Source organism: Coloeus monedula (assembly GCF_965178545.1).
Source record: "Coloeus monedula genome assembly, chromosome: 1".
Taxonomy (NCBI): Eukaryota; Metazoa; Chordata; class Aves; order Passeriformes; family Corvidae; genus Coloeus; species Coloeus monedula.
Genome location: NC_138781.1, coordinates 23,760,411 through 23,774,476, shown reverse-complemented (window position 1 = coordinate 23,774,476; position 14,066 = coordinate 23,760,411). Strand labels below are relative to the sequence as shown.

Genomic DNA, 14,066 nt, shown 5'->3' with positions numbered 1-14,066 from the left:
GAGACCTTGTTTCCTTGCTGGTGTGGCTTACCTAAGCAAAGCGTTTTTTCACTCAGAACTGTGCTAAAGAGGAAGTGATGACCTGCTTGTTCAGCCTCACCATATCCTGTGTTCAGAATAATTTTCATTTCTACTTCTCTACAAATGTTAATGGAATGTCCACAAATATTTTCTTGGTTTCTATGGTAAGAGAGAGTGTGAAACTGTCAAAACCACTGTGTCATATACATCATCCTGTGCTTTTCAGGAGAAGACCCTGACCACAAAAGGAGTCATCTGTGGCATTACTTGTGTGCGAACTGACATTTAGTACAGTTTGATCCCTTTCAGGTTCACATTTTGAAACACAGACTTGTATATTACAAACCATAAAGGTTACTTCATCACTTTTATAATGACACATTAATGACAGAGCATATCAAAACAGCTCAACACAGATTCTGTCCTCTCTGACTATAAGGCAATTAGGCATTAGCTGAAATTTAACTGTTAGTCTTCTGGAAATCTTCTATTTTACAGGTTTAGCTTTGCAAATTACTCAAGTAATATCTCCCAGTCCCTTATGTGTGCATGCATGGAGCATAGCTGGGTGCAAATGGTTGGGGAGCTGTGCCAGTAAGGGGTCACATGGGAGAAGCAGCCACTGTGCTGCACGCTTCCGCAGCTGTCTAAAAACAGCACTGTTCCCCTGAGCAAGCGCGGACACGGACATGAGCTGTGGTGCATCTCTCGGGAAAGGAGCAGCTGTCCTGTGCCACACTTATCTGGGAAGGACTTCAGTTTGGGGCATATGGTCCAAACCCATGCATCCCCCAGTTCTTTGCCTTTGAGAGTGCAGAGCCCTAATGTTGCAGGGTTTGTGGGATTGGGGAAAATAAATCATCCTTATGCTCTGTGTGAGAACAGCCATGTGGATCTCAAACCAGGAATCATGAGGTTTGGTGGTATTCCCACAGATCAGAGATCACACAGCTCTTCTCCTGATACTACACCCAGCCATTCACAAACAGTAATGGGTTGAAATTGTTGTATCTAATTTCTCAAAGCAATATTACTTCAGTAAGCTTTTCCACAAATGTACTGCAATAATAAAAACGTAGTTCAGTTTGAGAGATATATCTGCATTAGGAGAAATAACATGTTTTAGGGGGAATTCTATCTGATTCAGACAGGGCAGCTCCAGAGAGTATCCCTGACCTCTGGTTATATTTGTCTTCTTTCCTTGGAGTGAATCTCTGAAGAAACTTCTCTGGTTTTTATAGAGAGAAGTGTTTCATAAAAGCATCACTGGTATGGTAGCAAATCAGAAACAAGACAAACGGAGCTAAGTAATGCCCAATTTCCACAAAAGTGGAATCTGTTTCTGTGAATGGGTATCTGGAAGTGTAACTTGCCGGTGCAGTACTTTGTACTGTGTTATTGAACTGTTTCATAGGCAAATTTTCTATATAAACATCAGTGTTTAAAAGAACTGTTAGCAAATACAACCACTCTTGCAAATATCCATGAACCTCCTATCAATAGCCATTCAGTGGTTCCGAAGGCTGTCAGGGCATGTAATGATAGTAATAAATGTTGTATTTACTTTCGTTTCATCTGACTTTGACCAGAAAATTCGGCTGATTACTTCCATTGTTATTTTTCTTTAGAAGACAATTACATTGTTATCATAAAAAACCCCACTATTATTACATATTTCTTAGTGTTGGTCTTGAAATTCTGAGCTCACTATCCTAGTTAACATAATTTAAAAAGTTATTTTCATTCTTACAATTTTCTTTGTTTCTATCATTTTTGTTTCAGAATTTTGATTTGGTTCATGCTCCTCCTGCATGTTACATTTCCCACCTTCAAGTTTGTTGAAGAAAAAAACAGTAATTGTAGAGACCCTCCCAGGCCCCATATTAATTGTCAGAGGTTTAAATTACAGCACAGAGTAAGAAAATACTGGCACTTAGCTGATGGTCATGTGTTATTATGACTGGATTATAACTGTATTCAGGAGGAGAATACTCCTGTGGCTCTGAGATTATATTCTATAAAGATAGTAGCTCACACAGGACTCTGCAGAAGCTCATTGTGTTCTTCTGCAAATATCCTGAAGATACAGCCAGCCTCATCTGTGTTTGGTCTACTTGTGGGATACAAAAGGATAAATATAAACTGTCCCATGTCTGTGGGTCCAGTGAGCAGGACTTATCAAAACCGATGGAGTAGTGCCAGTAAAACTCCCACTGGGTCTCTACAATGTATTGTGACATAACCACCAGGATAAGAACAGCCTGAAAACAGGAGCTTTCCATGGCATCTGTCCATGGGAAAGAGTGTGTCATTTGAATATACAGGGTGAGAGAAGTTACTGCTGGTCTAACCAGCAGCACATGGGCAGAGACAGTCACACAACTGTAAAAGTCAGGAATCCACCAGGAATACTTGTGCTGTGTTGCTTAGTTAAAACCTGACAGTTTAGGGTTCCTTTGTGTGCAAGGGAACCACAGTAGACAGCAGTGATACCTTTGGTAAGGAGCAGCTTTGAGAAGGGTTTGACTTTGTCTGTATCCAACTATTTTTAAAAAGTTCTAATCTCTTCAGTTTCTCCAGAGAGGACTTTTGACACAGGTCAGACATGTTTACCCTAATTGGCCCATGCACTTGAATTAACCTCATTTCTTTTCTAGAAAACAGTACATAAAACCATAAAGAGGTGAGAACAGACATGCTACAGGTTCTGATTTGTCCTATGGATAAACCCACAGCATTCCCTGGCTTGTTTGTTTCCCCTTTGGCTCTGGTGACTACATCTATATCCACAAAAGTTAAGAAAACAAGGCCTTGTTCAATTGACTAACATTTGCCCTATGGAGTGTCCAAATCTCCACTGGAAAGTGTTTGGGATCTGTAAGCTGCAAAAGCTTCAAAGAGTTGGTGGTAGTGTGGTGTGGTACTATGACTGTCACACCAGTGCTGTGCTCTGAAACTATAGATTTGTTGTACCCTGAATTGCAATGTTCTTGACAAGAAATGGTCTCACTTTCTGAGTCGTCATCCCTGCAGCTATGGATACCGAGATTTTCCATACAGAACCCTTTTCCGTGTGCTGGCTTAACCACTTGGCCCTAATGTGTGAGTTTTTACAATACAGATTAAACTAAGTGGAAGCTGTACATACAACACTTAGGAGGTTGTAATTCTTCTGCTAAGCACTCTCTTTCCTGTTCCTTTTTGTTTTGCAGGTTGTTACTTTGTGGTATAGAGCTCCTGAAGTCTTGCTTCAGTCCAGTTACGCAACAGCAGTTGATCTTTGGAGTGTTGGCTGCATATTTGCAGAAATGTTCCGTCGAAAGTAAGAAATGCAGTTTTATTTTCTTCACACTTTTCATTTAAAAAAATGTGCAATAATGCCTGTTACAATACACTGAATGAGTTTATATTGGAAAGGCCTGGTATGATATTTTATTTGCAGTGCAAAATATAAATGCCCATTGCAAATTCATACTTGTTGCTCTTGGAGTCTCTTTTGATGGGAGTCTGCCTCAGCTCTTGGTAAAGCTTGCATGAGCATTATTGTATTCTGGTTGAATCTGAATCCAAATGCAGATAAAACGGGGTGACAGAGGCTGTTGATCAATTTGAGTAAAGCTGGATTCTGGAAAGGATTTACCCTGAGGAAGACAGGGCACTGTGGTCAGCAGAGTCTTCTTGCTCTACAGTTTGTGCATTGAAGCGTCAGGTGTTTGCCTGCAGTCTGCTCTTGGAATATTTGAGATCTAAGAAGTCACTGTAAAGTTGTTTTCTAGAGGTAGGAAACAGAGGTAGGATTCTTAAAGAGTAAGTTATGTAGCCTGAGGTTAGGGTAACAGAGATGTTAAATGTAGTCAAGTCCCCCCTCCCTCCCCGCCCCCCAGATAAATGGCTTTTTTTTAGCTGATTCTGTGAAATCAGAACTATCTCACTACAAAATATTACAGGTGGATGCAGGTGAGCTGTGAATGCAAGAGTTCCTCTTGAGTACTGGTCTTTGCCTGTGGAAAGACACTCATGTGGAGGTTGTACTGTGTAGGGTGTGGAGAGGAACAAACCTGCAAGAATTTTAACAGGGTAAATCTGTCTTGATACAAATCCAATCACATGCATTTTGGTTGAGCTAAAGGCAAAAAGTGGGTGTTGTCATCACCTGGGTGATCTCCATGTAAAAACTGTATAGCTTTTTGTAACACCCATGGTGAAGCCAAAGGATATACAGAAAGAAAATGTGAAAGAAAAGTATATTCTGGGCTGCCTAAAACCCCAAATCAGTACAATTTACAAGGAGACGCAATACTGTAAGGGCCTTGAGAAACAACTGTGTAATTTATACAGTAAGTTCAAATACTAATTGAAGTCTTGCAAAATAACTTTGGGGTTTTACTACTTATTAATGTTATATGGAAAAATCATTTTTCTTGGGCTTCTTGCCTGGGCAAATGGCCTGGGTAGAGCTATCCTCCACCCTCTCTGTCTCTGACTCAGAAATGAAGTCAGAAAATTAGAGGAAAAAAAAGAATGAGGATTTTAGGAATATCATTTAAACTCTCCATTGCAAACTTTTAAAGATTCAGTCTTAGCCCATATTCACCATAGCATTAAGCTGCTGCTTGTTTTTCTGATTCAAATAGCAGAGTCAACAACTTCGTTTTTTCATTTTCAGTAAGAGTGATACAGGCCAAAAAATGCAGAACTTTATTACATGCTCAAAACTTCTTTTTTTCTTTTCATTTAATTGGAAGCATTTTGACAGATAAGAAATGCTGCCATATACAAACTCCACCAATTTAATTTAATTTTTTCTTGTAATGGTGTATGAGTTTGCTGAATCTCCAAATCCACACAGTAAATTAAGTTTTCTACTTATATACAAATGCGAATGTTACATTAATATTAGAAAATCAGTATTTTTTTCTTACAGAAATGAGATCTGATTTGACCCAGAGTTCAGTAAAACCAGGACTTCTATTTTTCTTGCCAAATGTAGGGTCAGTCTGACATTCTCAGTCTTATATTTGGGAGACTGTCAAAAACTGTAGAGGTCAGGAATCTGCCAAGTCTGTATGTACTATGTTCTTTCGTTGCAAACAATATGACTACTGCATGCTTCAGTGTACAAGCATGATTTGGAAGACTGTTCGCAAGGCTCTTTTCCATAAAGCTACAGCAAACAGCACTGGATGGTGTCTCCGTGGGTTAACATTGCAATACTCTCTGCATGATCTGTGTTGTCTTTCGGATTCTTCTGGTGGATTGCAAAAGAAAGCCCATGTTACTGTGACCTTGGTAGCAATAAAATGTAAAATTTTGCAAACTCCATGGATTATGTCCCAAAGACTGAATAAATGCAATCGCAATTTTGCTGGGAAATGGTAGTGCCCTTGGGTAATCACCAATTTGTATTTCCACTGGTGTTGATAGGATAAGAGTATGAGAATGCAGCTAAAACTTGTGTGGTAGACATGGGTTTGATATTAAAACAACCTTTTCATTTTGCTGTCCTACTGGGTACTTTCTGCCTTCTTTTCCTACTCTCTTTTGCTTTCTCTTTTAAAGATCTGAAAGGTCTGTCATTTTTAAGAAACATACTGAGACTCCTCTGGGCATTTTCATATCCCAGGGACTTCACTGGAATGGGTTTCAAAATAAAACACTACACAGCATCACAAAACATACCACAATCCTGTTCATGTCAAGGAGACACTGGACAGTTTGAGTTTGCTTGAATAGTTTTGTAGGCTGTCACAAACATAGTGAGGGTGCTTTAAGTCTCAGTAAGCGTAGGAGAAAAGTGAGCTCTGTATGAATGGTGCAGTCTGTATGCTACAGGTCACTGTCTTTTAAGTGGATGGCACCTCAGTTTAAATCACCTTTAACCTAAAACAGCTTAAGACAAATGCAAACCACGTATTTGTTTAAGTAGATACGAAAGTGTATACAGAAGTGTATAAAGGACTTAGACACAAAAAATTAAATGAATACATCTCTGTCTAGACACACCTAGAGTAAATTTGAACATTTCTCTCATCTTGGCTGATTCAGCTAAACAAATGACACTTTTCATCTCTGTTCCTCCCGCAATCTGAGGTTTGTATAAAGTCACAGCTATTCTAAAACCGCACATTTTAATTCGGTATGGATTTATAGGCTTCTGCAGAGATGAATGCATAGAGTTTGTATCCTAAAATCCCTCAGTTGGATTCCCAAGGATCCTGTTCTATTTACAGATCAGCAATAAACTGCTCAACAGTCAGGTGTATGTTACGTATACAGAAACTATTCTGCTTTGTGTGTCTTCTCTGTCCATGTGCACTGCTGATGACAGCATCCCCAAAATAAAGCATTACTTGAAAAATTCCTTGTATGACAGCTCCAGTTTTTAAATTTCCTGTCTAATTAAACAGTTTGCAGTGACTTCTAGACATTTGGATGGAGTGTCATTATCTAATGAAAGTGTAAACGTATTTGTCACAGTGCCTGTTTTCTTTGTGATTTAAAAACTCTGGTGCACGGATAGTAAAGACCAGTGGGGAAAATTGTAATGTATGCCATGGCTTGCTACCGTATCAGAGAGTCCTTCAGAGATAGAGCTGACAGGATTGACAGGGGCCTGAGGGCGTGGGGACATCCTTTGGCTTTTTTTAAATGTTTAGATAAAGATTTTAATTGCTTTTAAAAAGGTTATGCTTTGAGGCTGAGCATTTTCCAGACCAGTAGGAAAGGGCTTTGTACCTTCTACTCAGTGAACACCTCATTAAAGAGAAAGGCTAAAGTGGAAGTAGCATCCACTTCTGTCTGGATACATAAAACTCTTCCAGCTGGCTCAGGGAGTGTAGTTGGCTCCTAAGCAGGAAGCCGTGACCTGTGTTTTAGGGAAGAAAAGGCTGTCTGTCTTCTTGCTTCAGTTAGGTAATACTTAACCCAGGTGAATGAGGATGAAAGGGGGAAAAGACTGGAATCCCAGATACTGAGCTGGGTGAAATGCTCTATAAAAGAGAACTTGGATCACCAATCTTGGTTTCTCTTCTGAGTAGTTAGTCTTGAGAAATGTCAGAATGTTTTGGTGCTTCGTGGCTAGTGCATCTATACATGCCCGGTTTTCAAAACCCCACTCCTATATGATTTCAATCCTGCACAGACTAGGAGGTTGGTAGGTGTGCATGTGGGACTCAGGAGTCAAGCTATCTATGTAACAACTCCAGCTAGGCACATTTAACTATAATATTAAACAAGCAACTGAGTTTGTCTCCCTTTGGAGTAAATACAGAGCTAAAAATCATCAGAAGAGACTATGAATTTTTGTAGCCTCTGTTCTATTCACAGCCTGGTCAAGCTGAAGAAGTCATACGCTAGAGGGTGGCCAGTGTTATGCCTGCATGTTTACAGGCACCAGTTCAAACCCAAAACTGGAAAGATACTCCTCTCCCAAAAGCCTTTTCCACCTTTCCAAAGCAAAAGTAAAACAGTATTATCTCAGAGCAACAAGCTTCATCTATCCAGGAGGGAGGTTAATTCCGATCACATGGGTTTCTTACTGAGACTGTTCATGCACCAGCACCATGGTGTTCTGATCAGCCTGCTGTTGGTAAAATCATCAGTCCCAGAAATTCATAAGCCGCAAAATTGGCACGAATAGTATGAGGTTATTATTTATTCATTCTAAGTATTAAATCATGTTTTTAGCAGTTGTCTCATTTTTCAGCCTACTCTGTCAACTCCTAATACATGTGAGACAGTTATTGCATTACCAACTGTGCTTGAAATTTAAAATAGCAGATAAGAGATGTGTGACTCTACTAAAATACCTGTGGTGGGCCAAGTTCCCTGGTGGACACAAACAGCAGACACAGGGAAACAAGCTATTGGCATATAAGTCATCTGTCAGTGGTATAAATGTGTCAGATTATAGAAGTTACATTCTTGTGTGTAGAAAAAATGCGAGCCTGGGACTTTGTTGTTCTAGATAATGTACACAGATGTGATAAAATCAAAACTTAAGAGCCTTGTCTGGTGATGTGAACACTGGATTTGGGACCTACAGGCTGCCTAGAATCATAAAACATCAGGTTTAAAAAAACTAGCAGTACACATACTCATTCTTAGCTACAATATCTTAGGGTATTGAGTGATTGTGGATCACCTAAAGCACTAAAATACAGTAAATCTTTATTCCCCTTTCCAAACAAGCCATAGGTTATTAGTACAGTTTGAAGTGCCATCGTCAGGTCCATTGCATGTACTTTCTTGTGTCAGCTATAGAACCAGGTGGTAGAATGGGTCTGTGGAAGGAGACCATGAGAATAGTGCGGCCAGCAGCACTGGGGAAGTGATTGTCCCTCTGTACTCAGCACTGGTGAGGTCGCACCTTGAGTGCTGTGGTCAGTTCTAGTTCCCTCACTTCAAAAAGGACATTGAGGTAGTGGAGGGTGTCCAGAGAAGGGAAATGGAGCTGGTGAAGAGTCTAGAAAACATGTCCCATAAGAAGCAGCTGAGGGAACTGGGATTGTTTAGTCTGGAGAAAAGGAGACTCGGGGAGACCTCATTGCTCTCTTCAACTGCCTGAAAGGAGGTTGTAGTGAGGGGGGGGTCAGTCTCTTCTGCCATGTCTCAAGTTGAAAGGACAAGAGGAAATGGCCTTAGGCTGAGCCAGGGAAGGTTCAGATTAGCTATTAGAAAAAAAAATTTCAATGTAAGAGTGATCAGGCATTGGAATAAGTTGTCCAGGGAGATTGTGGAGTTACTGTCTCTGGAAGTGTTCGAGACAGATGTGGCACTTGAGGCTATGGCATAGGAGTGATTGTGGTGGTGCTGGATTGATGGTTGGATTTGATGATCTTTAAGGTCTTCTCTAACCCTGATGTTCCTGTGATTCTGAGAGGGGAAACCCACTCAGAATGTGCCCTTCACTTCTACCTCTACCTGACTCATGAGCAGAGGAAGAGCAGTCAGCTCTGCAGCTGAAATTTCAGTTAATGCTTTGTGGGATGAAGATGCTCAAGTGATTGCAGACAGAAATAGCCAAGTGTAACAGGAACACCTTTTTTTAAGCTGTCTCCAAAACCTGAAGCTGGATAGGGAAGTTTGAACTTCTGCTACTGAGTAAAAAGAGTAACTCTCTTTAGCTGGATCATGTGGTAAAGTCTTGGCTTCACTGAAATCATTGCTGAAATTAACCCTGAGTTCAAAGGAGTTGTAACCTCTTCAGAAACAAGTCAGTGTGACCGGGTGGCACAACGAGTGGCAAAGCTATTTTCTGTTAATATGTACAGTACAGCACTTGAAGCGATCGCTGTAAAAGACAGTGCTGCAAACCGGCAAGGAAGGAGAGGGTGTTGCATAGTGGTGTCCCAGCTTCCATGCTTTGCACGTCTTTCAGTGATGCTGTACAAGCTTTCAGTTATCTCATCTGTGACATAAACCCAGGACTGTGAGACTTTCGTTTAAAATAAGGGTTGCAATGTATCTGGGAGCTATTACGAACTGTCAGCTGAGAGCTGAGGCTGAGGGTGCAATTTCACAGTGTCTCTCTTCTGGGATCCATGAGGCTGCATAGCACAGGCAAAAGAGTGTGTGTAAGTTAAATTTGCATGAATTTAAGCTACTCTGGAAGTATGATTATTGTCATCAGTCTGTTAAAATACCACACACACAAACACATACACACATAACAAGGTAGCTTCAAAGGAAGTCAGGCCATGAGTATGTGAGCTGCTGTATGCTTGTCCTTACCCAGAGAAGGAGGTGCAACTCCCATTTGTTACCAGAGGCAACAAAGTGATAACTTGTAACAGAGCCTGTAGGTTCTGTGGTGCTTTGAACAGGACAGGCTTTTCTCTCCGAAGAGATCTGCAGTCCAGTTCTTCCTTGAGTCTGTCCTAACTAGCATCAGTTTCATCATGTGCTCATTTGGTCTGAATTAGCTCCTCCTGTAGGTGCTAATCTCTCACAGATACAGGCTTTTAAGGTTGCACTTTCAAAAAAAAAGTAGGTATACATCTGGCAATGTGTGTTCAACAGAGAACCACAGGTTCTCAATGGCCTAAGTGTGTTCTTCATCTGGAGATTGAATAGGACAGTGGGCTTTGGGGGAAATTGTTCACAGAAATGCTGCTATTGCAGAGAACTGCTTGGAAATTTAGAAGTACTATGTCCTCTTCTCCTGATATATCCTGGGTTAGTCATTCCTTATGATGAGTTGCTTTGCTGTTGAATGGTCTTGAAGAATAATCAATACGTAACTTTGCAAATGCATATCTGACAGGGGGCTTTGTTTATGTGTGCTAAATGACCCTCACTACAAATTAAGTAACAGTATGTCATTACTTAAATTTTTATTTCCATTAATATTATTCAATTAGCCAAGCCATTGGAAGCACAGAAACATTTGTTTAAAGCCTGTACTCAACAGTAAAGTATCATATACTGAAACATTATCAGCAAATACTTTGCAGTTGAATATAGAGCTTATTTTTCTAAGTATAGGACATATTCCTTCCACAGCCCAAGTGCATCAGTGATGTGGCTGCAGATACTTGCGTTTGGATGGGAGCAGAACAGAAAGACTACATATTCATGTAAACCACCATAAACAGAACTGTCTGAAACTGAAACTGAAATGGATAAACTTAGTCTGATTTCTATAGCGAAGGATTATATTCCTTGTCTTTTTAAAATTTGCTTTATTTGCACACCATTGTGAATTGTCAACAGACTGGGTTTTTAACTTCTTGCTGTGTGTATGGATATTGCAGATGAAATCCTGGACATACTGAACATGAGAAAGAAAGACAACTCTGATTGATAGTAGTGAAGACTTCAGTTTTACTTTACCTTTGTGCACATACAAGAACAGTACCGTGAGCACAGTCTGAAAAGAGGCTCTGAAGATAATAAGGAGCATCTAAAATATGAATACTGCCATGCAAAAAACTGTGAGGCATATTTCTATGACACAGTCTCATTTCAGATTCATTTTCATTCCTTGTCAGTTATTTTCCTGTGCTTCAGCGTATCTGATCATTTAGTTCTTGCTGTTTTAAGTGGGCATGGTAGCTATGCAGCAGTAGGAATATTTGGCTTTGCCTACTAGATCCTGTATTCCTCCATATGGAAAATTTCTACTTCTTTTCAGTTCTTAGCTTAACTTTTCCTTCTCATGCTGTGGTCTCTTATTTTCAGCACATTTCTGAAATGTCTTTCAAAAGCAGAGAAAAGATCTGTAATATATTCTCAGTCTTCTTTAGGTTGGAAAGAAGAGAGAACTAGAGACAGCAGCACAGGAATCTGTTAACAAAAGAAAAATAGGATGTATAACTGGATGTTGGGAGGGAAGGTATAACAAAACAAACACAGTAGAGACATGGCAAAATGCAACTGAGTAGGTACAGCTATGAATGCTGCTTATAAGTTATGTTTTCCATATAAACTGCCAAACATTTTAAGTATGGTTTAAGAGAGAGCTGTTCTCTTTATCATGCAGCAATTTAAACACAGACTTTGCAATCACATTATCTGGTGTTTTCCAGTGAACCTGAAACCAGGATATCTAGTGGACCAAGAGCTTCAAAGTGTAATCATTCACTTGTGTGCTTGCTTACAGTTAGATCTTGGTAGCACAAAGAACTAAAATAACAACTTTTTTTTTCTGTTTTGTCTTTAGTTTTAAGAAGCAATGGTGGATGTCGCAGCTTAGAACTGTAGAAGCTACACAGCTTTATTTGCAACCTTTGAACCAAAGTACTGTACAGTTCTGGCCTGAGTCTCTTTTGCCATTTTTGGAAATTATCTTGTTTTGTTACAAGAATGATTTAAGTTGCAAGTGCCATAAAAGTTCACCAAAGTCCAGACCAACTGTACTGGAAGAAGGTTTGTTCCTTAGAAAGATCTTGTCAGCATTCAAAATTCTGTGCTTTGCACTTTTCATCCTTTATTCTTCTGCCATTCATGTGCATAGGGGTGTGTGGGAGGCTGATTGTTTTTCTAAACTAGACCTAATAAAATAAGATTTTTTCTTCCTCCCCAGATAAGTGGCCAGCCTATTACAAAAATTTTTTTCAAGTATTTTTAAAGGTGAATGGACACAAGCCACGGCTTAGCTTAGTGACCTTAGTGATCTGATGGAACAACAATAACACTCTGCTTCACACTTAAAGAAACTTAACATAAAAGGACTGCACTTGTTCCTGTTATTCCAGTGTGTTGGACAATGAGGATTGTTTTCTGTTTAACCTGATCTCCAAGGCATAATTTCCATTGGCTTAAGGCAAAGGACAAACACACCTTAATGGAGAGAAGGGCAAACAGAATAATGCTATAGTTATCGAGTATGAAATAAATGTGTTTCCAAGACAGCATCACCTCATTAAAAGTAAAATACCATGTTGTTTTTTAGTTCATATTTTCCCTCAAGCCTTTTCTAGTTCATATCTGTTCATCTGCAGTTGGGGTGATTGATAGCCGTTAGTCAAATCCAGTAACTGTATCGGTTTGTGGTTGGAGATGAGTGGTAAGTGCCAGGCCATTCACTTGTGGTTTTCCTTCTAGCTTCCAACTGTGCCAGACTTTCAGTCAGAGGAATAGATCTGTTGGTAAGGGAAACTGTTGATAAACCATAGAAACCAAAAACTGCCACTACCCATGACAGAAAACCAGAAGGGAACCCCGAAGCAGTGGTACAAAGTCCCACAGAAATGGTGTTAGCTGACCAAGTTTAGTTTGACTGCCAGGTTCAGGTGGGGGGTCGTGTCAGGCCAGGCAGTGGCCAAGGGACCGGGACCCGGTGGCTCTGGGCTGGCAGCCAGTGGCTGCACACAGCTCAAGCCCAGATGGGACCTGACAAGAGAGGTCTCCTCCTGGAAAGCCTCCCGTAGCTTCTTCATTGTAAGTGGCACAACACTAGTCTGAAATACCCCTGAACACATAGTCCTTAAAAATATATATGTTCCTCAGAGGTGCAACTTTCCAGTCTGTGACAATGTGAATTAGTCTGGCCAGAGGTCAGAGGAAATGACCTCGTGGTTAAGAGAAAGACCACAACATGTCAGTCATTATGTAGGTATTTGTAAACCCTTGGTATTAACATTATAGCATTTGTAACGAAATTTGGAAATGCAGCTGGCAGCAGAAACATCTGGATCTGAGCTGTGCTAGGCACAGCTGCTGGCCAGTTGCTGTGAAGGTGCACCACCTTTGTGTCTTCTGGAGCGTCTCAAAGACAAGTTCATGCCTGTGATAAGCCAGAGCAGCCTGAGGGCTGCCTTGGTGAGACCCCCAGCTGCAGGTTGTTTCTAGCAGTCACTCCACCAGCCAGGGAACAGGAGAGAAGCAGAGCAGTGTCATCCGTGCCCCTTGCTCTCTAGCCTGAAGAGGGATAGCCAGCTGTACACTGCCCAAAGACTTTCCATTTGAAAGGGTCTCCTGGCTCTTTCACACAGCTTCCCTCTGCAGGAACTTGGCTGAGAGAGACTTTGCTTTTTGCCTAGAGTTTGGCCGAGGGAAGCTCTGTGTACTTTTGTTTGACTCGTAATACAACTAAACATGGTTTTTATTTACTTTTCTCTTTCATAGGAAAATGGCTACAAAAAGGTATTTAAATTCCTGGGATTCTTTCCTGGACACTGGTGCACTCTGGAGAGGGGATAAAAAGACTAGACTTTAACCGTGATTCATGTTGCTGAGTTCCCAAGTGTGGAAGATTTTTTTCCAAATTAAGTGTCTAGTCAGACATTTTGATCTGGGCAGCCTTTAGTGAGTTTTCTGTGTTTGATTGTCCAGAAAAGGAATCTAATAATTGACTACCATTGGTCAGTCATAAAGACAGTATGTCCTAGTTGAGAAGTATATAGGACAAATCTGTCTCGTCTTTTTCAACAGCTTCAGACTAGCACTTCTCCATATGTAATTGGTCACCAAGGCTGTTAGATGTTCTTTCCACCTAAGAAAACTCCATAAATGTGCATGAGAGAAGTGGAAAGCAGACAGACCTAACGGAACATTCAATCTCTGGAGTTTTAAAACAGCTAAGGATAGCAGAGCAAAATGTA

At 40.4% G+C, this 14,066-nt stretch overlaps 1 protein-coding gene across 1 annotated transcript in view; it reads left to right on the top strand.

Moving 5' to 3' along the window:
* Window positions 1–14,066, top strand: part of CDK6 (cyclin dependent kinase 6) — a 126,176-nt gene that overhangs the window by 93,138 nt on the left and 18,972 nt on the right. The window contains exon 5 of the mRNA XM_082297156.1: window positions 3,234–3,343. Coding sequence (XP_082153282.1) covers window positions 3,234–3,343 — 110 coding nt within the window. The remainder of the gene's footprint in view (window positions 1–3,233; window positions 3,344–14,066) is intronic.